Raw genomic sequence first — 27,397 nt, 5'->3', positions numbered from 1 at the left:
ATTCTTCAAAAGTATTAAGAGTTATCTTTCTAATTAAAAAAAACATTAATATTCTCAGTAAATATCAAGATATATTAATTTATTAAATTAAAAGCATAAATAATCTGAGTTATAAAAAAAAATACAAATGCTCTCATAAAGTTTTGAGTTATCCATCTAGTATTAAAATTAAAAAGTATAAATATTTTAGGTATGCATTTAAAGTTATGCATGAAGTTAAATGAAAAAACATAGATACTCTTAATAGTTGTGCATTAAGTTATAGAGAAAATGTAAAAACTCTTAGAAAACATTAAAAATTATGCATGAGTTATAGAAAAAATAAAGATGCTACTGAAAAACATTAAGAATTACGTGTGAAGTTATAAAAAAAAAACTGAAATGTTCTTAAAAAGCATTAAGAATTACGTGTAGAGTTACAGATATACATAAATCAGAAATTAAATGTTCAAGGTTGTGATAATAAGTTCTCACATTAAAATTGAAAACTCGATTTTTAATGATGAAACTCGTTAAAAGAGTTACATTAATGCAAAACTTTTATTATTTTATTCGATAAATTCTCAGTGTTATCTTATCTTTTAGTTTCTAAAATTAACCAAAATTTAGTTAATATTAATATATCTTTTAATTATTTACAAGAAATGTTACTAAACTTGCTTAATTTTAAAAAACTAGAAAACCCAATCCAAGATTAAAATTACACGTTCACAACACTACAAGGATAAAAAAATGAATTTAAGCTTCTCAATTGTTGTTACTATTATTACTCCTATTGTATAAAGAAAATCCTCATAATTAAAATTTGTTATAATCAATTTGAGACCAACTATGTCGAATGACTGTGATCTAATGAGTTATTATCGAGATATTAAAATAGTTAAACATTATTCAACTATATTATAATATAAATCAAATGAAAATTTGCCGTGACATTTCAAAAAACTTTTTAAATTACTAACTCACGGAAAATCTATTTACAAATTCCAAAGCATACTGCAAGAGAAAAATTAGAGTAATCCATAAATTTAATTTCTTTCAATCTAAATTCCAATCACAAAACTAATAGGAAAATATTTAACATTGCTACTTTAGTCGTTTAATATTTAAACATTAAATAGAGTAATTTAGTGACCAAAATATATGAAAAATCAAGCTACAACTTTGGAATACAATTTTTTTTTTCTTCATAGTTAAAGAAAAGAAGAAGACTCCCAATTTCTCCCTGTTGTGTTTATAAAGTTATCTCCCTTAACTTCTCCCTGTCTCATCATCATTCCATAATGTTTCAAATATTTCAACTTCCACAGCAAACAGTACTCAACTTGTTCAAGCTTTGAGTTCATCTTAATTTTAGCCAGGGTTATACATTCAACAGAAAAATAAAGGTTTACTTCATTATAATTGTACAAGCAACACATCAAACCCATCCTAAACTGGACTCCACATATTCAGAATGTGACAAAAAAAAATTACAAATGAATTCTGCAGAAAAATTTTGATAGACCATTTCAAAAATGAGAGTATAATAGTATCAGCACCCAAAAGTGGGGTGAGTGAACAAAAGTAAAACTAACCCCTTCACCAAAGAAATAGCATGGTCTAGTACACATGACACAGGATGAAGGTATCAGTACTACAGCCTTCCGGCATAAGTGCAAGAAGATGCTCCTCCAGCACTGTTTATACGGTGTATCGACCCTTTGTTGCTCCTTTGGTTCTAGAATCATCCTGTAACAACTAGAGATGTAAGAATCATAGATATTTATGAATTGCAATAGGCAGTCAAAATTTATGAGCACAGGTTTTACATGAAAGTTGTATGTTATCTTGTCGTTAACATCAATGATTTCCTTCCATTTCCTTCCAATGCTCATCTGCAAAAATAAAGTCAACGACAAAATGGATCACTTCAAATGTCATGCTGAGCATTGAATGAGTCAAAAAAATATACATGACTTTTTTGGTAAGGAATGCTGCACTTGCTTAGAATAGCACAATTACAGTTCTGGATCTTAGACTGAAAGATTTACACAATCCAGATTTTTTCATTCAAACCTAACTAAACCTAAAAAAACCAACTCATAATGTGAGGTTAGCACCTACATATCTTATACTTTGACCATATATCTAGAGACGTGGGATCTCCAACCATCACCACATGGAAAACACTGAAAAAAGCTATTATCAACATCTAAAATCTACTTCATCATTACCTTGTAAAATCTTCCTAAAGTATTCCAAAAATTTCCAAAAACATAATCAAAGGAATGTGAATAGATACATGTGATATCCCACAACATATTCCATATCAACATTAAAAACAAACCAAAACATTCAACCAAAAATGGATATCTTCATACAACACAAAAAGAAACATCCTTCGCTTCTGTCACTTGAATCTTGAAAATCACCCAAACAACCAAAAAAAGAGAGCAAAACACAATTTGAGTTAAGAATAAAGGAGGCTCAGATTCGCCTTTTCTCAGACAGGAGAGGGAATGGCATGTGCACAGGCTGCGTCAACAGCATCTGTGCAAGAACCAGAAGGTAAATTTCACACAGATACCAAGTCACCTAGCCAGGACACAGCTCTTCACTCATATCTGGTCTAACTGCTAAAAACATCATCATTGCCTCATTATAGCCAGAAGAGAAGAAGAAGAAGAGGAACCTGAATCCAAAAAGAAACAGAAAGAAAGATGGTTGCATGTGTGTATGCGGAAAGCTGTTTGGTAAATTCAATTATAATGATCATTGGCTTACACAACAACTTAGAGAGGGCAACAGCTATCCAGACAACCTTCTCTCAAAGCGCGGAAGCCTCATACTTAAACTAATGACTAATGAGCGCAACCCTAGTAGCAGGGTTTCAGAAAAAAGGCTCAGATTCATCATTACACAGGAAAGAGACAGAAGAGAGGAGCCTCACCCTGGCTGCATCATCAGCATTTGTATAAAAAGGCCACGCTTGTCTTGTCAAACAGACACTGAATTACCTTGCCAGGACTCGAGCTCTTACTAATGTCCATTTTCTGATCTAAATGACGAAAACAACATCACTGCCTCCCTTCTGACCATTATCAACAGAGAGTGAGTCAAACATAATCTTGCACTGGGTTCTATAACTGATGAAGCAACTTCACATGAAATAACTGGGACAAAAAACTGGTATGCAATCAAGGCTCACAAAATGCCCAAAAAGCAGACGTATGAAATGGATAACTGTATTAAGAGAATTGATGAAGTCGTGAAAAGCTCCAGACATACAAGGATGGAATTCTGAATGGAGGGCTGGAGGCATTGGGGAGGGTGGTGAAAAATCGAAGTCAGTTCCAAGAGGGACTACATGAAGATCGGAAGCAAGATTCTGCCAATCAGATTCATGCATGGATAGGCCTGCTATGGGTGGAAAGACGTTGGTGTCTGGAATGCCTATAAAAAGGTTCAATGACAGGAGACCCTAAGCGGGGCTGACACGAGGGAAGATGATGGAGGGAAGTCCAAGGCAAATATGCAAGTATGCAACCTGAACCTGGGAAAGGGAGCAAATGCAGGAAGCTTGAAATACTCATCTTCGAAGGATAAGATGTTTTTGTGCATAAGGAAATTTGAGAGTTATTTTCGATTTAGAGGAACAGGAAAAGACAGGCATTGGTGGAGACTTTCAAAGGAGATGCATTGCCATGGTCTCAATGGTGAGAAACTTGCCATTCAAATCAAAGTTGGGAAGAATTCAAGACTACCCCAATTGAGAATGTTCAACTAGTGTTGATGGGGTGATCATTTAGAATCTCTTTTAACCCTGAAACAAGCAGAGAGTGCGTGAATTAATCACCCCATTCAAAAGGCTAACAGGAGTGATGAAGGGGGTTGATGAGCAGTATTTTTTGGAATATATTCCAACCAAAGGGTTGTGAGAGAAGATTATAGCATGCATCTTTGAGAAGAAAAACATAGCAGTGGCCAAAAAGCTCGTAGTTATAGAGGGAAAGGACATAAAACTAAAAGGGGATGAAAATGGAAATTCAACTTCCCAAACCTCATAGTTATAAGTCAACAAAGGGGGCAGCACTGCATTTAACATGATGTAAGAAAGAAACCAGATTGACTGGCGCTAAAGTGCAAGAAAAAGTCAAAAGACGGAGTATCTTTTATGTAACAAGAAATACGGTCCTGGCCATGTTTGTATTTTGTTAAAACAAGCAATTAAATGTTTTGATATCGGAATGGTGAAGGGGAAGAAAACCAGTAGAGAAAAGGTATGGCAACAAACAGAGAATCAGATAAAAATCCAGTTATGGATTGATACAATTGTAGGGTTGACAGCATGAAAGTCTCTAAAGTTCTGTGCAGCATGGTAGTATTGATCAATTGCAGGGAAATTTACAATTTCATCTCTACTGAATTGGGGTCAGGGCAAAAGTTGCAGTTAAAATTCCGGTAATTGCTGGATACAATTGTAGGGTTGACAGCTTGAAAGTCTCTAAAGTTCTATACAGCATGGTAGTATTGATCTATTCCAGGGAAATTTACAATGTCATATCTACTGAATTGGTGCCAAGGCTCAAGTTACAGTTGACAGAAACTCCTCCATAATCGGTTGTGGTAGGAAGTGATACAAAATAAGTTACAGCACATTGTAATTCAGCAGAGCCTGTTATCTTGTACAAGGGCAGAAAACATAGTCCTCGGGTAAAAAATGGTTGATTGGGATGGGAGCGATGAAAGCTAATTTTGATGATTTGGCATTGAAGTTGAAGGTGGATGGAGAGACCACGGTGCTTAAGGCAGAACATGATTTAATAAAAACCTACGCATCCATGAAACTCATTAAGGGAGCATGACAGAATCAAGGACAGAAATTCCTTTTATAGCTAAATCAAATTATTGATCGAGCTCTGAGAGAGATTGAAGTGGCAGCATCTTGAACCTTTATCCCAAAAAAGATGACCTGTTCTAAGACAGTGAAAGCTTTGTAGATAGGACCAAATTGATTGATAACTTGAACATAAGAAGAGAAAGTATAAAATCCAATCATAACTTCTATTGATGTTTCAAGGCCTTTGTTATCCTGATTCTACAAGAGGAAATCACAAGTAGAAAAGATAACAGAACATAAACATAAGTTGCAATTGCAACTTGCAAGTATCGTACAAAAGATAAAAGATAATAACAAACCTGGGCAGCCTCGTTCGCAGCTGTCTTTGTCCACAATGAAAGTTTGTCCTGCCACTGGCGCACACTAGCAACCACACCGCATATGTCCTCAGCATCCTCAAATTGCTCCCCAATCAACGCCATCAGCTATTCAGAAGAACAATCACAAATAAACACCAGATTTCCCCATATTACTTAAACCCAAAAACAAAACCAATTGGCGAAAAAATAAAATAAAAATTTACAGTTTCAAGCCACATGTTATCAAGGTTAGCCTTCCTGCCGATGTTGCTAGTGACAGTCCACTTTCCTCCATTGGCACACTCAGGATCTTCCCACTTAGGTTCAACCCCAGTCTTGAACAAGTGAAAATCAGCGTTGTTTTGCAACTTGCTAGGCTTAAATATCTGATCATACAAACTACACCAACATTTTCCACATCAAAGTCATTTCTCCCAATAGCTTACCACAAACCATAAATCACCAACATTCAACTCATTCTTCAAATGATAATAATACCAATGATTAAATATGTTTTTAGTACTTGTAAATTTTCTTCGTTTTTCATTTCTCCAAAATTTTAAATCACCATATAGATAAATGACATATATTGCAGGCATTTTAAGAAAATTAAAGCTGTTACATAATACTAAAGATCAAATGCAGTGATTTTCAAGTTTAGAGGAATGAAAAAACAAAGAAAATATTTTAAAGTGACTAAAATCAAAACTTACTCATTTGATGGGAACTAGAAACATAACTAAGCTTAATAACAATCACAGATATAAAAGCCACAAATCTTCATGTTAGCAACAAAAATCAGAACCTTTACGGGTTTCTCTCCTAAGATCCGTAAAAATCATTTTTTTATTAATCAAATGCCTTAATCAATCCCACAATAAGAATCCATGAAACATAAGACTGCAGATTGCATGCTCAGATTCCATTCTTCTAAAATAAAATAAAAACATAAGATTCCATGAAAAAAAATTAAAAAAAAAATGAAAATTAGGGAAAAGCAAAACGGAGAAGGAAGAGAAAAAATATACCACCAGAACTCTTCAACAGTGTCGAAAGTGTACACCTTGCGAAGAGAGGTTCCCCAAGCAGCGCCCTGTTTAGGTTTGGATTGATTGTCGCACCAAAACGTCCATTTACGCTCCAGCTTGTGTTTCAGCCCTGCCTCCACCACCGGCGCCGGCGCCGCCGCAACAACTTCTTCGTCTGTTGCCATTTTTCTCTCTCTTTCTCTCTCGGCGACGCTAAAAGGAGTGATGTTGTGCTTTAGGGCTTTCTATGTGTTTGCACCGACCTAATAAATTATATTAGGTTTTTTTTTTAAATTATGATTATAAAATTGATAAGAGAAAAAAAATATATATTAAAATGAAATTATTGTATTTATTATTAAATGGGAGGCTCTGAGTTATAAACACAAATATAAATTAAAAGATATAACTCAAACAACCTAAATATAAATGTAATTTAAATGATAAAACTCAAATATCTCAAAAGTCACTTTGTATTTGAGATTATTAAACATAGAAGATAGAAAGTAAATATTTTATTATAATACTTATAAAGAAGTTTGATTAAGTTTTAAATACATTATACGTATAGATATAGATATTTTAATTAACTCTTTGTTACAAATTATTAGGTATTTAAAAAATAATAATTGAATATTATGTTGTTTGATTTTTCACATCAATTTTGATACGATAGTTATTTTGAAAAAAAAGTATTAAGATTAAAAAACAGAATTAACAGTTACATCATTCTATTAACAAAAACATTAAATAACATGATACTTATACCATTTTAAACATTTTATAAAAACAAAAATATTTAATAAAAAATTAATTAAAAGTACTCAAATTAACAATAATTTAAAACTTAATTAAATCTGAAGTTAAGAATGCGTTTCATTAGAATGTTGCTATATGGGGTTTACATTCTGTTTTTTTTTAATTAAAAATATGTTTAGACAAATAAAATTCATATTTAAAAATGATAATTCGCTGAATGAAACTAATAAAAAATTGTCTTCGTAAGAGCCACAGCTATGTAATTGGTGAGGAAAAAAAGATAATAGTTTTGTGATTTAGTTGATAACTATTAGGTTTAAAGCAAATTTCAATCATTAAAATGAGTTATATGTAATTTGATCATATTTAAATATAATATTATATCTTATTTGAATTTTTCCAAATTTATTGTATGGTTATTTTACTTTTATTGTATTTTAATATTTTTAAGTGTGATATTTATTAAATTTAATACATCATAATTTTGGATTATTTATTAAAGTAAAATTATTAGAAATATAATTTAATATTATAAAATCAATAAAAAAAGTTTTGCATCTGTATTTAGTGTAGGATCTAATACTTTAATAATAATAAATAATTATTCTATAAGTGAAGTGTTGCATATTTATTTATTATTAATAATAAAAAAAACAAGTATTTTTTGAAATAAAATATTATATTATAATAAAACAATAGGTTTTTTAAGTATGAAGTGGACATGAAATATGTAAATTGACTTTTATTCATTGTGGATCTCTTAGGATCATTGTTTGCAACATATTACTGTTTGAGTAAAAGTTGAAAATTATGAAGAAAGAATGGAAAAATATTAGGCAACATAGTACATTGGATTTGGGAGTTTAAATGTCCTTTTAGGGCTTGGAATCCCTTCAATGCTGCTGTATTGGTTCCCAACAATGCCCCAAATGCGATAACCATCATTTACTATTTGCTTCCTCACATCAGATTTATACTTTTTCACTGATACCAATTCACTTGCAGGATCTCTGCACACAAACAACAATGAAACAAAAACACAAACATTTAGCCTAAATATGAGGAATCTTAGAAAGAAAACTAATGGTAGGATTAATGTTATTTCCATATTTTGTAATAGATAGAATATTGTTACTTCAGCTTGATGTAAAAGACTTTGTTTAGTTGTTGGATGTATGTCTTTGATTGAGGGTGTGACTTCTTTGGTAGAGTGATGTAACTGTATTTGTTGGGTTTTTATATCTTGTCTGAAATTTTATCTTGATTTGTAGTGCAATGTTTGTCGGATTCTTAGTTGGTAGGGTGTTAGGAAACTTGTTTTTGAGGTTTTGTATAAGAGTTGGGACACCCCTCAAGTGTCTCATTTTATTTTATTTATTTTTTGTTGATAAAAAAAAAGATAGAATATTTATTTTAAGTACAGTGGAAAAAATAGATTTAAGATTTTTTATATTTTTTTGAATGGAATGGATGTGATTGTAAACTTTCTAACTTATGTTTTATTCGTATAGAGTATTTTCATTAGTATAATAAGTTAGGTATTGATTTTTCATTTAATTTTTTCTTATACCTTTTTATTAATAGATATAAATTAGGTATTGATTTTGTTAATATATGTGTTTTATCAAGTTTTTCATATTACTTTGTATTTCTTTTTTTAATAATAATTTCTTCATAAGAGATAATTATTATTATTTAAATTGTCAATCTAATTGATATGTCGACATTTTTTATAAAAATAATAAAAAAATAGTGGTATGGTAAAAGGACTCACCTGAAGATAATTTTAGTCCAACCATAATAACCAACTTTGACAAGGTTATCTATTGTGGTTGATCTGAGATACTCCTTCCTTGAAGTAACCAAAAGAATTTGCACACCTCTGGTTTTAAGCTCATTATAAAGCTTCAATGAGTGATCAAGAGCAGGTGCATTACCCATTTTCATCCATTCCTCTAGAGATGTCACATTCACTTTCCTTCCCCTGTTGTCAAACACATCCACAATCATTCACAATGATCATGAACAAGCAATTTGAACAATTTGTTTGGATTCACAATAAATGATATCAGTTGAAAGAGCATTTCACTTGATTTTAAACAAGTGTTCACATGTTAACTCAAATAAAAATGGTTAATTTCTTTCTAAAAGTACTTTCATATATGCAGCAATAAAAGTACTTTGTCAAATATGACAGATGATTTCATGTGACAGAAGATTGTTGTTAACTTAGTTGAATTGTGTGATAATTGAGATCAGAGTTTCTGTAAAAGAAAAAGTAGATGGGAGTGAAATTTGGAGTTACCCATAAAGATTATCCTTGAAGTAAGGAACAGTTGAAAGCAAAGTATCATCAATGTCAAAAATCCAAGCATCAAGTCCATCTTTCTTGAGATTACAGCTTGTGCTGAGATAAACCAAGCACTCTTCAGTTGCTCTCTGTGAGTCCACATTGTACTGTGTGGAAGTGACATATTTCCCAATGTACTCAATGCACTCTTCAGGCACAACTTGGAACTCCCTAATGTTGTGCAGCTCCACATTCATCCTCCAACTCTCACAGTAGTTCTTCAAGCTGATCTTCAATCCATCATGTGTCTGCAGCTTCAGTATGCTCCAATCAGAAGCCCCTGCTAGAGGAACCAAAAGGCATGTCAAAACCAAACACCAACAAAGTGCTTTCCCCATTTTCTCTTCCTTAGCAGAAACTCTGACTAACCATGCCCTTATGTATGCAGATTTCAATGGTATTGTGACCAAGTCACATGGGTCTGATTCAATGTGGTTGGCACAAAAGCTGAGCTGCATCAATTCACATGCCATAGCTGGCAGAATACCAAAACTAAAGAAAATGTCAAATCTGAATAAGGAAATGTTTGTGTATTTCTTTTGAAAGTCAGAAACTTTTTTGTAAAAGACAAAAATATAGTGGAATATCTGTTGAATACAGACACTGGAAGAATAAGCCTATGACATGTATAGTTTTTTATTATTAGTACATATAAATTAGACATCTTTAATTATTTTAGAAAATAAGTGTATATAATTATTTTAGCAGTATAAAATATTAATTTTATTTTTTTTTACGTCAAAACTTTCCAACTCGTACGTTAGATTAAATATCTATGAATGATCCGATAACCGTCTAATAGTAGGTAACTTGATGATAGATATGATAAGACCAACAAATTTTTGATGGAATCAATTTTGAATGACTCTGATACTATATTAAGGTGAGGTTTAACTCAATCTTATAAGGTGAGGTTTGCACTCATATTAGATATTTTGGACATAAAACTAATATATATATATATTACTGAAAATGTAAAAGTATTTTATATTGTGATTTAATTATGAGTTATTGTTATAAGATTTTATAAATAATTATTATAAAAATATATATAACAGAAGAATGAAATACCAATAGATAGATTTTCCTCTCAATGTATATAATGTAAATATTAAGGTAAAACTTCATCTTTCATGCATATTTAGTCTCTTAAAACTTTGGCTGAATTATAAATTTAGTCTTTGGAATTTCTGATATATTTTTTTCAAATTTAATTTCTTAAATTTAGAAAAAATAGTTCCTAAACATAAATTTTAAGAAATAAATAACTTTAAAAAACTGTTCAAATTTCTTAAAGATGGTGTTTAGAGACTAAAATTATATATTTCTAAAATATTAAGAAACTTTTTTTTTAATTCAAGAAGCTATAACAAAATTTATCTTAGAATTACAGGAACTAAAAATGTAGTTAAATTTAAAATTTATTAATATGCATAATCAATTATGAAGTTATACAAGTCCACAAATATTTTTAATAATTATTATAAATTGACAATCGTAATTAGAAGTTCGGGAATTTAAAATAGAATTTTATCCATTTCAAAATTATAATTCTGATAATTCAGAATAATTTAATATGTTCGTTTACGACATCTTATCATGTATTAAAATAATTTAAGATATTGTTAAAATGCCACTTTTTCTGTAATTCATACACAAATCTGCTCTCGAGATAGTATAATTGTTAAACAACTCATATTTTATAACATTTTATTTACATTTATTTTTGTTTCAAATTAAAATATTTATTCGTTTTTTAATCAAAGCAATAAAATGATTATTATTTGCAACCCAACCATATCCTATAAAGCATATTTATTTTTAAAAAATCATTCATACCATGTAAATTTGCTCCAATAAACAAAATTAAGATATTATATCCTAAAATACGAAACTCAGAAAATACATTTGTGTTATAAAATTTCTTTTGCAACAGTAAATTTATTATAAATTGTTGGGTTGGTTGGTTGCTACTACTGCTTTTAGATATTATTTAATAATATAGAAATTATTATAATAAGATAGTTATAATAATAAATTAATTAGGGGATGATGCATATGAATGTTGTCTTTCATCATGCTCACACGTTTATGTTATACAATCTTACATAAAAAATCACATAATAAATATAAATTTATCATATTAAAGTTTTTAAACTTTACAAAATAATTAATGACACTCATAAATGTTATAATATCATGTTTAATGTGAAAAATAATTGAATAGTGTTATTCTTTATAATAATACACGTGCTGAGAATGAAATTATTTTATTTTTGTTTTCATCGTGATAATTCCTTTTCCTCCTACTACATTATAAAAATATTTTTTTTAATTATTATTGTACTTTCTAAAACTTATTCTCCGAATAAACAAATATTTTAGGTTATGCGGTGTGTAACGGTATTTGAAAAAATAATATTTTAAAATGATAAATGATTGAGTGCATTCATCTTGTTCTAAAGTGTAAAATATATTATTTGATATTAATTTTTAATTATTTTGTTTATAAATTGCCCTAATAAAACTTATGATTACGATGTTAGTAAAGTATGTGAAAGTATGATCTGATAATTTGATGATGATTTTTTATTAATTATCTGTTTTTTTATTAGTAAAATATGTGAAAGTATTTCATGTAATCTGTTTTTTTTTATTAATTATTTTAGTATAATCAAAATGTAAAGTGAGAAACAACTTATAAGATGATATTGAATAATTAATTGATTAGGTTCAGACATTTACTTATATGAGGTTAAAACTATTGTGTTTAAATAAGATCATAAAATAATCGATTATGATAAAGAATAATTAATTATGTGAGAAAATTTTTAGAATTATGTATATACTTTTTATATTTAATAATTGATTATTTTGTGTAAATATGATTTTGATATAAATCATATAATTAATTAAAATAAAATACAATTAATTATTTCAATTTATTTTTAAAAATACAATATTTTGTCATAATTGATTAAGTCAGGTTATAATCTATTAAAATAGTCTTTAAATGTATTTTGGATTGATGAAAAAAAATGGATTATAATTAATAATAATCTATTATTATGTTTAGTTATTTAAAATTATTTTTAGAAGGAAATTTTCCTTTTCAAATATATAATTTTTATGTTTTTCAAATTAGATTAAGAGAGTTTTACTGTGATCAATTAATCTTTTCTAATAATAATTTTATAAGATTGAATTGTTTTGGAAGAAATATTGCTAAAGATCCATTAAAAAAGGTTGATTATGTTAATTTTATTTTTTTTACAAATGTTTGAAATATAGTTTATTTGTTATTAACTTGTAATTTGAATTTGAAATTTGTGTGTATAAGATATTTCAAACATTTTTAATGGGTAATGTTTTCTCTTAATCTAGTTACATATGTATTTTTTTTAATTTAATATTTTAAGATTGTAGTGAAACATTGAAGTCAAATTGTGTAATGTAATTGAATGTAGTTTTAGGAATCGAACAATCATACAAATTAATGTGTTGCTGATTTTTTTACTTTACTTATAAATTAAATTTATCTGTTTTTGGTATTTATAAAATTGTTTTTTTTATCAGCAATAAAATAAATAAATAAATAAATAGGGACCACTTTAGGGGTGGTCCAACCCTTATACATAAATACCTGACAATAACTCCTATTAGAACGCCTATCTACCAGATTGTCAAATAGGCTACCAGACCAAAACTACCCAACATTACATAATCAACCTCATACAGTCCAAAGCGTTTAAAACCCAACTAGAATACGGGAAATAAGAAAAACGAGATTTCGCATGAATCCAAGACCATACCTTAACTTGCATTGAAGCGAACACCTTAGACACATCTGCCACTCCACTATTAAAGATGATCGAGTTCCTAATATTCCAAATTTCGCTCACAATGCCAACCCAAATTGAACCCCAAACGTCGTTAACCGAAACAGAAGTCTGACTCATCCTGAATTGTGCAAAATTTGACTTAGGGTCCTTGTGAAAAACAAACGACACTCCAAGCCACTCAAAGCACAAACACCAGATACGCCAAGCAAACCTGCAAACAAAGAACAAGTGACACGACGACTCTTCCTCCTCCCCGCACAAACAACACAAGGAATACCTGTGTGGATGTCGGGGCCTGAGTAATGTCATACATAATTCGCTGTCGTGTTGTTCATCTTTTAGTTCTTCAAACTTCTTTCTCTCTCTCGCGCGTTCCGCTGGTCGGCGAGGTACTTGTGATTGCACTCTAATGCTCTAGTATTCCAGGATATAAAAAAACGTACAATTTCCCCCTTTCAGAAGTCCCTTATATAAGGCTTTTTCTTCTTGCATCCCCACGTTTTTCTTCCTGCACCCCACAATTTTAAATATTTCAACATTAACCTTGACCTATAATTTCAAAAGAGGCTACCAGATATCGGGATCCGGTAATATATTATGAATTCATGAATTCGAAATTGATTAAATTGTGTTTTTCCATATGAGGAGTTGTTCTGAAAGGTAAAAGATCATAAATTGTTGTTTTCCAGAGTGCTGAATCCGAAAGCCTAAATTGCATTACGGATTGGTGGATCCGGAATTGTTTTTTTGTGTTATGGATTCCTGAATCCGAAATGGTTTTTTTGAATTATGGATTGTTGGATCCGGAATAATGTTTTTGACTTATGGATTCATAGATCCAAAATGCAATGATTTTGTTTCATTTTTTTATTTATTTGTAGAAGCATTGACGTTAGTGATGAATTTGAACAAGAATTGTATGATGGGGTTGATTTGTGGGATGATGATGATATTGAGAAGTCATTATCCATGTTCTTCATGTTTTTCATCTTCATTAACATGTCTTCTTCTAACAGAGACTGTGAGATGTAGACAATCACCTTGTGAACCTCCTCCCCTAGCCTTCACCATTATTGTTCAATTACATCATTCAAGTTAAACCAAATTACAAACTAATGAATAAGATGTTGAACAAAAACAAACAAAAAACAACAAATATAAAATTCTATTCAAACCAAAAGAGAGAAAAAAGCATTGTATCATTTCAATTAAACAAATATAAATAAACTATAGACCAAAAAAATATTAAAAAAAGAAAAAAAGAAGCTCATTGCAAATCATATTTGAAGATAGATTTTTTTTTATGAAGTTTTATATGTTGAAGAAAGGATGACCACAAAAACACAAATCCAGATCCACAAATTCGGAAGCTTACCGGATCTACAAATTCGGAACCTTCTCGGATCCACAAATTCGGAATCTTCCCAAAACCACAAATCTGAGATTTTACCAGAAGCAAAAATTCAAGATTTTACCGTATTTTGTGATCCAAAATTCTATCGGATTCTATAATCTGGAATGGAAGAAAACACTTACGGAAACAAAAATCCATAAAAAAAATAGATGTGCATATCCGAAAGCAAAGAAATTTACTTCCCTTTGTCAAGAACACTCTAAATCACCAACAAAAAATGTGAGATTAAAGGAGAAGGATTTGGAGGTGTCACACTGTTGCTAGAACATGAAAGCGTGTTGCTGCTGGAATATGAAAGATATGGCTGCGCAAGAGAGCATCCTTGCCTGCACCTCTTTAGGGTTTTTTTAGATTAAGGATATTTTTGGAATTTTAAAAACTAATAAGGGCGATTTAATCTTTTCACAAGAGTGTGGGGGTGTAGGAAGAAAAATATGGGGATGCAGGAAGAAATTACCCTTATATAGGTTGACTTGGGCCTCTTCCTACGTGGGCTGGATAGTTGGCTGCCAAGATATGTGCCAGGGCAGTTTTTTCCTGCACCCCTACATTTTTCTTCCTGCACTCCCACAAGGTTGCGCAAAGACAAAACTGTCCCTATATAAAACTGTATATATATTTTTTTTGTATTCCAGATTATGAATTTTGGATTGGCACTTCCGGTAAAATTTTGGATTGGCACATCCGATAATCTCTTGGATTTGTGCTTCCGGTAGTACATGAATGATAGTGTTAATCCAAAATAAAAAATGCAAAACATCCATAATTGAAAAAACCATTATGGATCTGCCAATCCATAATTCAAAATATGCATTCCGGATTCAGAAATCCATAATTGAAAAAAATCATTATGGATCCACCAATCCGTAATAGAAATTAGGCTTATGGATTCAGCAATCTAGAAATCAACAATTTATGCAAACTTTGCTTCTAGAACACCCCTCATCCAGAATGCAACACGATTCACTTCCGGATTGATGAATCCGTAGCACACTCTCAGATCCCGAATTCAAATAACAGGTGAAGGTCAATTTTGAAATTTACAAAATTGTGGGGGTGCAAGAAGAAAAATATAGGGGTGCAGGAAAAAATTGTCCATGGCTAATGGTCTCTAGATCGTGCATAGCGATTTCCGATATTACAGGAATGTGTTTCAACGTGTCTTTGACTTGCTCAATGCTGAATAATAACTTCTTTTGTTACATATTTATTATTTGATATTATTTGTTATTTATTGTTCAATTTGATATTATTTGTTATTTATTGTTCAATGCTTCGGTCGTCTGGTGTTCGACCGGTACACAAATTACTGCAGTTAAAAATATTTTATTATCAACCGTTTTGAGCAGTTTTTGTTTAAATTTGTATAATTTTTTTTCTGATGATTTCGCCCCTCTTTGTTATTTATTTGTAGTCACCGGTAAATTATCCCTTTACCATATCAATTATAACATATATTCAATCTATTATTAAAAATAATAAATTTTTCTTTAAAAATAACGAAAATAAATTTAAATAAAAAATAGTGTTTTTCAGAATATTTTATTGAAAATATTTTGAATTCGAATTTTTAAACACAATTTTAAATTTATAGAATAAAAATAATTCTAAATTTTTAAAAAAATATAAAATGCAGGTTAAAATTGATATAGTGGAGGAATTTTTTTCTGACGGAACGCAAAAACCCTAACTAAACCCCGCTCCTTATAAATATTGCCCCTAAAGAAAACCCTAATTCCATTTCTTATTACCTCAGCTCAACACAATGGCAGAGTCAGGTTTGATTTTGTTCCCTCTTCCATTCTCACACTCTCTGAATATGCAGCGCGCAATAGTTTAACAAAAAAAGTAGAGAAAATGAAACTATTTTTGCTTTTGGGGTATTCTATTCTGTGTTTTACTTGTTTCCAAAGCGTGAAATGAAGTTTTTGCTATAATGTTGTTCTCTCAACATTGTAGAGTTAGTGGTTTTGTAATAACAATTACAGTGACATTTAATAATTCTGTTTAGTTATTTTCAAAAACAGAATTAGGTATAGGTTTTGTTGCATGTTTGTGTTGGAATAATGAGAAGTTCTCAAGTCTTCTGCATGGAGATTTGATTCCGGTGCTGTTGATGATCCTATTGTTATCCTCCTTCAATGCCAAATATCACTTGTTTTTTTCTTGCTGAGATGGGAGGATTCAAATGTTGATGTTGCTGGTTGAGCAGCGCATATTCTATTATTCATGAGGATATGATAGCTTGATGTATATTTAACCAGCTAGATCAATGCATGCTATCGAATATATCGAGTTGGATCTCTCATGGTATCTTACTTTTCGCTATTCGGTACATTGTTTCTTTCTTTTCAATTTTTTTTTCTGCTTTATCATCAGGAATGATCTGTTCTGTTCATATTTATTATTGAAAGGTAACAGAACACAGTTTGGTTTTAGAAAAAAATACTGGTAATGTAGTGTGGAGATTTTATTTTTGAGGTTTCGCTGCACCTCTTAAGACCAGTTATCATTATACTATACCATACCCTTACCGAGTCCTTACTTTTGTTTATCATCCCTGTCAAGGTTTGGGCTTTTTCTACTTTTCTTCTATTTTGCGATTTTTATTATGAAATTTCTGTTCATTTGGGAAAATGGAATGTCTGAAGAGATACAATTTGTAACGGAAGGTTTTGATAATACTGATTAGTTTTGTGGTCTTCATCTCTTTTATCTTTTTAAGTTTTTAGTTCTTTTAGGTAGTTTCTGTCTCCAGACATTAGTAAGGTATTCTCCTCAAAATATTATGGTTGATACAGTTACGAGTCTGGAAAATTAATGTGTCCATCATCGTTACAGATGTGATGGTTTTCTCGTGCTCACATCTGCTCCATTGGGGCTCTACACATTAGGGGCCTGAAAATTCTAAGTACTTCTGTTACTCTATATTATTATACAAAAACAAAACAAATTGTTTTCCTAGGATTTTGTTAGTTTGCATTTTCTTTACGAACTAAAATGTTTTGATTTTTCTGAAATCCTATATGCTTAGTTCATATGTTCCTATTTTCCTATGTAAGTCATACTTTACTCATTTGGATTACTGTCTCCAGACATTAGTAAGGTATACTGCTCAACAAACTATGGTTGATACAGTTACAGGTCTGGGATATTAACCGAGTCCATCGTTACGGATGTGATGATCTTTTTGTCGTACTCACATCTGCTCCATTGGGGCTCTACAAGTATAGTGTCCATATACCTCCTCACTTTTAATGCTATCCAATAATAATCTGGTTGGCTGTTATGATTCTTTTAATCTACAATTTCTATATGACTGAATGTTTTAGCTTGCTTTGATGGGGTTTTCAAAATTTATGAAAGTTCAAAATGTAAGGGGAATATAACTAATTCAATTGTTGTCTTTGTTAATTTTTTGTTTGTTTGATGTGAAGCTATAATTTTAGTTTAAAAACAAAATCAAATTTAAATAGAGCCTGTCAGAACTGGTTCTACAATTGGCAGCCATGTCGCAAGCTCCAATGGTGGAAACCCATAAGAACAACTTATTTCTAAGAACCCTGGTTAGAACCGCCATTGGTCTAATTTGGGAGAGGGATGAGGTTTTTGGACAGTCAATTTTCTGAGGAGGCATGGCTCTGGTTTGTTCTTTGCAAGCCTGGGCTCATGACATTTTCATCAATTCTCTTAATGCAGTTATCCATTTCATGCTTTTTCTTTTTGTGCATTTTTGAGCCTTGAATTGCATACCAGTTTTTGTTCCCGTTATTTTCAAGTGAAGTTGCATCCTCAGTTATAGAACCCAGTGGAAGATTATGTTTGACTCACTTTCTGTTTGTTCTGGACAATGGTCAGAAGGGAGGCAGTGATGTTGTTTTCATCATTTAGATCAGAAAATGGACATTAGTAAGAGCTTGAGTCCTGGCAAGGTAATTCAGTGTCTGTTTGAGAAGACAAGCATGACCTTTTTATACAAATGCTGATGATGCAGCCAGGGTGAGCTCCTCCCATCTGTCTCTTTCCTCTGTAAAGATGAATCTGAGCCTTTTTTCTGAAACCCTGCAATTAGGGTTGTACTCATTAGTCATTAGTTTAAGTATGAGGCTCCGCTCTTTGAGAGAAGGTTGTCTTGATAGCTGTTGCCCTCTCTAAGTTGCTGTGTAAGCCAATGATCATTATAATTGAATTTACCAAACAGCTCTCCATATACACACAACACACAAACATCTCTTTCTTTCTGCATCTTTTTGGATTCAGGTTCTTCTTCTTCTTCTTCTTCTGGCTATAACGAGGCAATGATTATGTTTTCAGCAATTAGACCAGATATGAGCGAAGAGCTGTGTCCTGGCTAGGTGACTCGGTATCTGTGTGGAATTTACCTTCTGGTTCTTGCACAGATGCTGTTGACGCAGCCTGTGCACTAGCCATTCCCTCTCCTGTCTGAGAAAAGGCGAATCTGAGCCTCCTTTATTCTTAACTCAAATTGTGTTTTGCTCTCTTTTTTGTTGTTGTTTGGGTGATTTTTAAGGGTCAAGTGGCAGAAGCAAAGCATATAAGGTTTCTCATAATAATTTTAACATTTTGACACAATTATAAATTTTTGTTTTCCTTAAACTCCGTTCCTTGTTCACCCATGTGGCCGATACTTGTATGCATGTTTCTTGGCGGTGATTTTCTGATTGCACTTAAACTAGTGACTTCCTCTGGCTTCCAATGTTCTGCATTTGTATTGTATGAGTTGGAAGTGACATGTGGCTGGAAAGTGTCCTTTTTGAGCATTGATACTTCCACCCTTTTCTTGCAGGAGTTTTTTTAATCCTGCAGATATCCAGCTATTTGGTTCTGTAACAAAATAAAACGTAAAGAGAAAGATAATTGGTGAAGAATCAGTATGTGTCATGGCAGCTACCGGATGCAATATATTGGTCTATAACAACTGAGATGAGGTTCTAATAATGAAACAACTGATTCTTCACTAGAAACAGGTGTAATCAAAATCCTTTTTTCCATTTTCCCCCAGTAGTTGGTCTAATGTGATGCAACCCCATTTTTTCTGGGATGTTAAATATATGAAAATTAACTTGCGGTTTGGTCAAATTGGATGATTCATGAGGAAGTTCAGTGAACTTAGTTCTGTATGAACTACCTAGCTCTCTAAGTTTTTCTCCATCAATGTGTATCTAATTCAAATTGGTTCTCTTTCGCAGATAATGCAGGTGCCATTGTCAATTCGTAGGGAGAAATGAGAGGAAAGAAGGCATTTCTCAAAACGTTTTATTTTGCATAATTTGTATTTGACTTTTAATAATTATTTTATCAATGAAGTTTTTTCAGTTGCCTGCATAACTTGCTTGCTACTTTTTTGGTTTTAAACGCTTCTGCAGTCTTGAAAATCATATGTTTTGTTTTAAAAACTGAGATTGTCGTTTAATTTTTTTTCAGAAGGTACCAATTATGGAAATAAATTTGTTATATAGGTTGAAATAATAAAAACATGAAAGCAAATTTATGAAAAAACACTTAAATGAATATATATTAAGAACGATAATGTCCCAAGAACCTTAACAGGATGATGATATACATAAGTAACCACCAGGTTAAGGTAAAGTTGGGGATAGTACTGATGTAGCTGGTCATGGGAGGTATAGAGAAACCTTTGAAAACAAATTCTCTACACTACAACACCAGCAAGAGCTTCTTAGATTAAATGCTCCATAATAATTATAGCACTATGCAACAAGGTGAAGTTAATAGAAAAATAGAAAAGGAGGATGTTGGTGGCATACTGAAGCATCTTGAGAAATATCAAAACATGCATGCAATAATAATGGTAAATCATCTAAACAAAAATATGAATATAAATCTTGGTGTCAAGGAAAATCTACAAGTATAGTTAAAAGTGCTTTGAATCTTAAAACATACCATTAATGAGCTTCTAGAATCAAAATCAGCTAAACTTGTGCAGAAAAAAAATCTCAATGAAGGAAACTATGCTCCTGATGATCAAATGCAGTTTTCTTGCTCTAGATGAAAGTGTAAGCAATTAATTCATTTTATTTACTTTTTTGAGATGCATGAGTGGTGTTGACGTGGCCTCATAGTGAGAAGCCAACGCAGCAGCATGCACTGCTTGAGACAGAAGCTGTATTCCACCCAATTTGAATATTTTTTAAAAATTATATAAGATTATTTAGAAATTAAAATATAAATTCAAAGAGAATTTTATAATTATATTATAAATATTACTACAAATAATATTTTTTTAAAATTAAGTAAGTTGAATAATAAAATATAAGTTTACAAAAATTAATTTTAAAAAGTTAATTTTGTCAGTGTAAATAAAGAGCATAACTCTTTTTCTCATGAAAACGAAAAATTAAAATAATTTTATATTTCTTTTGTGCCTAGTTTCCTGGCTGCCACTGTTAAGTGCTTTTTTAATAAATTTGTTTTCATATTTTATCATTTCCATTTATATAATAATTTATCTCTATAATTAGTACCTTCTGAAAAAAATGTTATCTAATATATATAGATGGTGATATATTAACACCATCAATAATAAAAACATACACATAACATACTAATAGATTAACATTTTAATAATTTTTATTTTATTTTTTAATTTAAAATATCATTATATTATTATTATTATTATAAGGAATTGTGAAGTGTATGTTTTTTCTTATTTGTGGTGTCAAGAACAAGTTTTCCAATTAGTACTTATTGGCAAATGCATGTACTCAAAACATGCAAAGTTGTTAAAAAGAACAACACATGAGAATATAAGTCATCCCATCTTATCCTTTATTAACTGATTCACCACCTTTTTCTTTAGATTCAACAGAGCAAGGTTTGAAAAGGTTTGAAGCATGTTTTCTCTACCAAAACTTGCTATCTCATTCTAGGGAGAGGCACTAAGAACTACTACTAATTTGACCAACCTATCTCCTTCAAGCCACTAAATGGAGAGATAACAGATGAAGGAAATCTCTTATGGTATCTCCAAATGTAAAGCTTTTGTTCATATTACAAAGTATGAACAAGCAAAGCTTGATGGGAAGAGGAATAAATGCATATACCTTGGTTCACCATGAGATCAACTTGGTTTCAGACTATGAGCATCATGCAAACAAGAAAGTTGTTCGAACCATAAATTTGGTGTTCTTTGAGGATCAAACAATCCAAGATGATTATATGGTAAAGTATGATAACCAACATATCATCCATATAGTCAAGAACCCCATGTTCCATTCACGCTCAAAAACATATTGACATCATTATCATTGTATACAACAAGTTTCTTATCAGAAAAAAATTCAATTAAAGATAGAGAAAATCATATAAATGTTGATTTGTTTGATATGATGACTAAGACTATACTAAATAAGAAATCAAGGTGCTTTTCCATTCCTCCTTCAATTGATGAAACGTTTCTTGTCAGAGTCACACATTGTCATGAAGAGTCAAAAGTCACATCTCTTCATGAATGAAGGGCATTTTATCTCAACAGATAATAATCTGACAGAAGTGAAATTCTTCAAGAGACTATTTGTATTCCAACTTTCATAATAGAGATCTTTTACTTGGTGTTATTCTTCTTCTCTCCTCTTATTATTTTGCTTTCGCGTAGTGCTTATTTTGCATTCACAGAGGAGGGAATTTGTGTTTATTCCAAACACGTATCTTTTAATCAATCATCTGCACAATATTATTCTATGCTGTCTCTTTTTCTGATTGAATTCTGTAATGTGTATGATCACATTATTTTGATGTTGACGTGTATTTTTAGTCAAAGTTTCTCATCTCAAATTTCTACAGTCTGAAGCAATGTAATAATTTATGAATGACATGGTGCACATAATAAAAATGGTGATGTAATCACTGGACCGAATGGTCGAGAGGTGGTCAGTATATTAAAAACTAAAATATAATAATTAAATAATAAAATAGGAAAATACTGTGTTAAAGCTTAATAAATAGGTTAAAACATTTAAAGTATATTTAATAATTATAAAGTATAAAGAATAAAAGTTCAATAAGTGAGTGTTATGAATAAGTGATATTTAAGAGGACTTTATCGGGTCTCTTGCAAGTATATCCACTCACCTTAAAGTTAATTTTGAACCTAGAAGTCAAGAGTGAAAGTGAGAGTCCATATCCCACAACTGAGAACGAGTCCAAAACTAAGTCAGTGGATCTTGTAATCGAAAGTCCAAAATAGCAGTGAGGGTCCGAGATAATGTGAGAAGAGGAGAAGAGTACTAATTGTAAGTACTGGTGAAAATAAGATTTTTTTTTACCCGTCTATGAATTTACTCATTTGGTTATTCTTTCTGCTATCGATTCTTTATTACCTTTTTTATTTTTTGTTAACATGGTTATCAGAATCAGTCTTGCTATCTCCTTTTCCCATTTGGTCAACTGAACAAGTAGAAGTTAGGTAACAATGGCAGTGTTAATCACATGCTAGAGAGATCATAATCATAGTATTCTAATGGATGCAATGTGGACCAGCTTGGTCAAACACTTTTCAGAAAATTGGAACTACCATATTTGGCTAACAGAAACTGAAAAGCACAACATCTCCAATGCGCTTTAACTGCTATCTTCAAATAATTATTCATCACATTATGGACTAATTACAATATCTTCTTGTCAACAAATATAACAAATCCAAACACAATACTAGGATTTGCCAAATTTTCTCCATCAAAAAGCTTTTACATTCCACCCTTTCAGCAAAAAGAATAGGGGAAAAAATATGGTTACAAGAATTGAGTAAAAAGGAGAACGAGAACTAGTTCTCCTAACAGGGTTACCTACTTAACTATGACAAACAAAATCATAAACAATGGAGTGAAAACCCGATTCATGTGTTCACCTAAATGTTCTCATCAACTGCTGATATGCACACCTAGTTAGAGGATCATTCTTCTAAATAACCTTAACTTTTCTTTTTTTCTGTTATCACAATTCCTGTGCATCATTTAGGCTGAAGAGTAGGACTCTGCCTGTGAATAATGGCCACCGCTACTGAGAAAGACTGTAGTGCAGACAAGGGTGATTGAAAATGAATAAAATATAAACCATCATGAATATTAACCATCCTCAAGGAGGGGCTGAAATTGCTTGAATCCTGAAATCAGAGGGTAATATGGTCATCTCATTGCATAGAAAAATAGTTGCCATTTGTTAACCAAACACAGAAAGTACATATAAGATTATAGATGAATGCAATCAACTCTTATACATGACTTTGATCTTATAAGGAAAAAAACAGCTGTAGAATTTGGCATATGGTTTTTGACCACAAAGGAATTATTACATTGTAGTTTTGGTGACCATAAATGGAGTAATGAACATGGTGATTTCCCTACCTATACATTCTCTACCAATTTTTGTTGAGAAACACAAACCAAAAAAATGAAATACATACATGGCAAAACCAAATTCTTATAGTTTCCAACTAACACTTTCAATTAGCTGAGATAGTGATACCTAACAGAACTTTTATAAAATAAAAAACAAAACTAACACTTTCACTTCAAAGAGTATGGGGAAAGCTAACCACAATAATATAGATCATTAACATACCTGAGTAACTAATTCAATAGATTTGCACTCTCCTTGCATATCTACATGAGACAGAAGATCCTCATTGCTAGATCTTCTCTGAAGTACTGTTAGTGGACATCCCTCATCCCAACCACCACAGTCACAGCACCCCCCAGATTTCCATCTGTCTATGAGACTAGATGGACCACTGTGTCTAGTTCTAGGTCCACCATGAAGGCCTGCTGGAATGATAATGCTTGTGCTAGTTAAGGAAGCCCCACAATTTCGATGACAACTTTCAGAAGGAAATGTAGTTTGATTCACACCAGATTTGTTGAGAAATTTCAAACCCCAGCCTCCCACTTTGTCCAAACTATTAGAGGGAAGATGGTCTTTGACCACAATGGCAGCCAACTCAAAATTTGGTGGAACATTGGATTCTAATAAATTGGTCTCATCTAGACCACATGATTGTTGATCCAATGCACAACTTTCTCTTACGGTTTTTGATCTGCTGAACCTTGAGAGTGTTCTGTGCATAGGTGATGGACTAGTTCTTAGCAGCCTTGATGCTTTCTTAGTGGTGCCCTTGTTCTTTATGTTAGAATGGCTTGAATTGAACATGTCTTTTTCATAAATTTTACCATCACCAAATAGTATAAACCTTGTTTCCATCACTCTAAAATTTTCAGGGCAGAGGGTGAGACAGGTTGATACATTCATCTTACCAACAAGATGCAAATCACTGTCAGGAATCTGGTGGCCCTTTTGGCTTTCCTTGTTCAAGTGAAACAGATACACATAGTCCAAATCCTCATCATGTGTTGTGTCTACCTTGATCAAGTTGGCTACATAGACCTTCTTCTGATCATCTACAGAAAAAACAAAATGAGGAACACCTTGCTTCCAAGTGCACTGGAGCATTCCTTGAGACACATTAGAAGCAGCCGAAGACATCCAATCAAAACAATCAGAGTTAGTCTTGGAAGTACTTCTTTTATGAACTGAAATGGAGCCATACTTATGACTTTGCACCACTGGTGTTTCCATTCTTAGTCTATGAGAAGTGATACTAAAACCACTTGGAGAATCCACAGAATCATAGCATATCATACTTTTAGCATCAGTGAAGTTCATGTTGTTCAAATTGTGGTTTCTTTCTGAAGAACTAAGCTGCTGAAGTAAAGGACTATTCAATATATTGATCATACTCTTAGTCCCCATTACTGTGCCTAAAGTCCAATTCTCTGCAGCATCAGTACCATCAACTAAATTCTCCGTCATGGAAGCTACATGATGTGCTAAGACTAACTCATCAGAAACACCACTTTCTGTTCCACCAATAAATTCAACTCTACTCAAACTTTCTGGTGAAGTCCACAAGTTTTTGGTTTCTAAGGATGCGCTCACTGGTTTTTTGTTGTGTTGAGAAGCTTTCAATGCACTATTGTGCACAGATTCCAGACAGCGACGAAGATACATCTCATCTGCACTTGCCAGAAGCTTTGGAATCTTGTAGTGTCCATGAACAAGTAGAAAGAATAAATGCTTTGGGAAAACACTATTCTGTGATTGGATAGTGTTTGCAGACATGGCTTGGTGAGAAATTCCTCTTTTAGCCAACTTTTTTGACTCAGATGCTTCATATGATGAATCCCTTTTACCTTGGCCCCTTTTTTGAACCCAACTCAGTGTATTTTTCATCTTCTTCCTCTATCACACCGCAGTATCCTAGTGGCAGAATAACCCTTTTTTGCCCTAATCTTCCTTCAACTATAAACTAAGCATTATAAGAATAGCATCCTGAAAAAGGAGGAAAAGAACTAAATGAAAAGGTAGCAGAACAAAAAGAAAAGTGTGCAAAACAAAAAATTCAAAAAAGAACTGTTTTTGCTTCCATGGTTGACTATAGGACTCTAATTAAATATATCCACAAATCATGGCAGCATGGCACACCAAACTTTCTTACATTTAAAAACAAAATATAAAAGAAAAGAAACAAGGAATATACGCAGTTCATATGCATGCACATGGTCAAGACAAAGGCAAAGAATTTGCAGAGTAAGTTGCACATTCATGTTGCATAAAATATTTAAGAAAACTTGTAATGGTGCCAAACCCAGACAAATGTACTTCAACAGTTAACTCAATCGATTGTTGTTATACTAAAACAACACCAATAATCTGTCATTTTGCTCCGTTAAAGCCAGAAAAGGAAGGTCAATCAACATTATAAAACAGATATAAAATCATTTCAACCTCAACCGAGAGATAGCATCACTTGGAATAATCACTACATTCGAGTTATTGAATATTTTAGAGTTCATTACTCTTTTGTTTTTAAAAGGGCATCTCAATGAATTATAGGAGAAAAATATTTAAACTGTAACAAAAATGAAACAAAAGGAAAGTGTACAATCAGCAAACAGAGACATTCAACAATATAAAGATGAAAAAAAAAACTAGAACTACATATCAAAGACCAACTTTATATACCATACAAGAAGAACCAACCTGAATCAAAAGCACAGAAACCAGCAACAAACTGAAGAGAGGCAACTGATTTTCATACACCAACACTCAAAATGGAATGAGGAGTGCTGATGAACCAACCCAGTTGAGAAATAGTGGATGGAGGGGAGAGAGATTGTGAAGAAGACCAAGTAAACAAATGGTGGGAAAGTGGGAAACAAAAGATCAACACAGAAACAACAGATGTGATGATTATAATATAATTTATGGATTTTATGCAATAGTTTTGTAATCTTTCAAAAATATGTATATATAAACAAATGTAACTGTATTGAAAATTGACATTGGACATAATTGTAGGTGGAGTTAAGGGACAAAGAGGAAAAAAAAAAACTAACTAAACTAAGTAACCAACCGAGTTAAGGTAGTGGCATAACATAATGGAGGTACGAACATGGGTTTGGTAAGCCACGTTTGTTGGTTGAAAAATTGTACACTTCTGAGTCTTGATTTGAGGAGGGAATGGAGGGAGAGAGTGCACACACACTCCTCAAAATCAGGGTTTTTTGGTGGGACCAATTTCTCTGTAACCATTCCCACATAGGATAAAGAAATTCAGGGAAAACCAGAGGTACTGTACGTGGTTACATTATCTTTACTTACATCTATCACTTTATGTAAATAAAATACAAGATAACACATAAAAGAATGTTATTGAAAAAATGTTTGATTAGTAAAAATATAACAGGTTTCTTATTGAGTAAGGGTGTTTCTTGCTTTTCTTCTTACT

The 27,397-nt window shown here is 31.8% G+C and overlaps 3 protein-coding genes and 1 long non-coding RNA gene across 8 annotated transcripts; 1 reads left to right on the top strand and 3 right to left on the bottom strand.

Moving 5' to 3' along the window:
- Positions 1–1,341: 1,341 nt before the first annotated feature.
- On the bottom strand, positions 1,342–6,495 carry LSP1 (Eukaryotic initiation factor 4E protein). The gene is made up of 5 exons (XM_068633631.2): positions 6,210–6,495; positions 5,406–5,580; positions 5,182–5,307; positions 1,812–1,877; positions 1,342–1,731 (listed from the first exon to the last, which is right to left on the bottom strand). Exons 1-5 carry the CDS (start codon positions 6,392–6,394, stop codon positions 1,684–1,686), a joined length of 600 nt encoding a protein of 199 aa, XP_068489732.1. The 5' UTR covers positions 6,395–6,495; the 3' UTR covers positions 1,342–1,683.
- A 1,200-nt stretch (positions 6,496–7,695) lies between these two features.
- LOC137827472 (acid phosphatase 1) lies at positions 7,696–9,687 on the bottom strand. The gene is made up of 3 exons (XM_068633630.2): positions 9,274–9,687; positions 8,743–8,952; positions 7,696–7,978 (listed from the first exon to the last, which is right to left on the bottom strand). The coding sequence occupies exons 1-3, from the start codon at positions 9,654–9,656 to the stop codon at positions 7,801–7,803; spliced, it is 771 nt and encodes a 256-aa protein (XP_068489731.2). The 5' UTR covers positions 9,657–9,687; the 3' UTR covers positions 7,696–7,800.
- Positions 9,688–16,246: 6,559 nt separating this feature from the next.
- Positions 16,247–20,008, top strand: LOC137827471 (uncharacterized). 5 transcript variants are annotated; one of them, XR_011083754.2, is made up of 3 exons: positions 16,251–16,352; positions 19,382–19,562; positions 19,785–20,008. It is a non-coding gene; the product is annotated as an uncharacterized LOC137827471 (long non-coding RNA). The 5 variants fall into 5 exon arrangements; XR_016523594.1 differs by having other exon boundaries at positions 18,433–19,562; XR_011083753.2 differs by lacking the exon at positions 16,251–16,352 and adding an exon at positions 16,891–18,573.
- Positions 20,009–23,184: 3,176 nt separating this feature from the next.
- LOC137827470 (uncharacterized) lies at positions 23,185–27,240 on the bottom strand. Its single transcript, XM_068633628.2, has 3 exons — positions 26,650–27,240; positions 24,175–25,938; positions 23,185–23,716 (listed from the first exon to the last, which is right to left on the bottom strand). The coding sequence occupies exons 2-3, from the start codon at positions 25,837–25,839 to the stop codon at positions 23,564–23,566; spliced, it is 1,818 nt and encodes a 605-aa protein (XP_068489729.2). The 5' UTR covers positions 25,840–25,938; positions 26,650–27,240; the 3' UTR covers positions 23,185–23,563.
- Between the last annotated feature and the right edge of the window lie 157 nt (positions 27,241–27,397).

The sequence above is a fragment of the Phaseolus vulgaris genome, chromosome 7 (assembly GCF_051622355.1).
Source record: "Phaseolus vulgaris cultivar YP4 chromosome 7, ASM5162235v1, whole genome shotgun sequence".
In the NCBI taxonomy this organism is placed as follows: domain Eukaryota; kingdom Viridiplantae; phylum Streptophyta; class Magnoliopsida; order Fabales; family Fabaceae; genus Phaseolus; species Phaseolus vulgaris.
The sequence above is the reverse complement of the archived record's forward strand: the minus strand, read 5'-3'. Positions and strand labels throughout refer to the sequence as shown.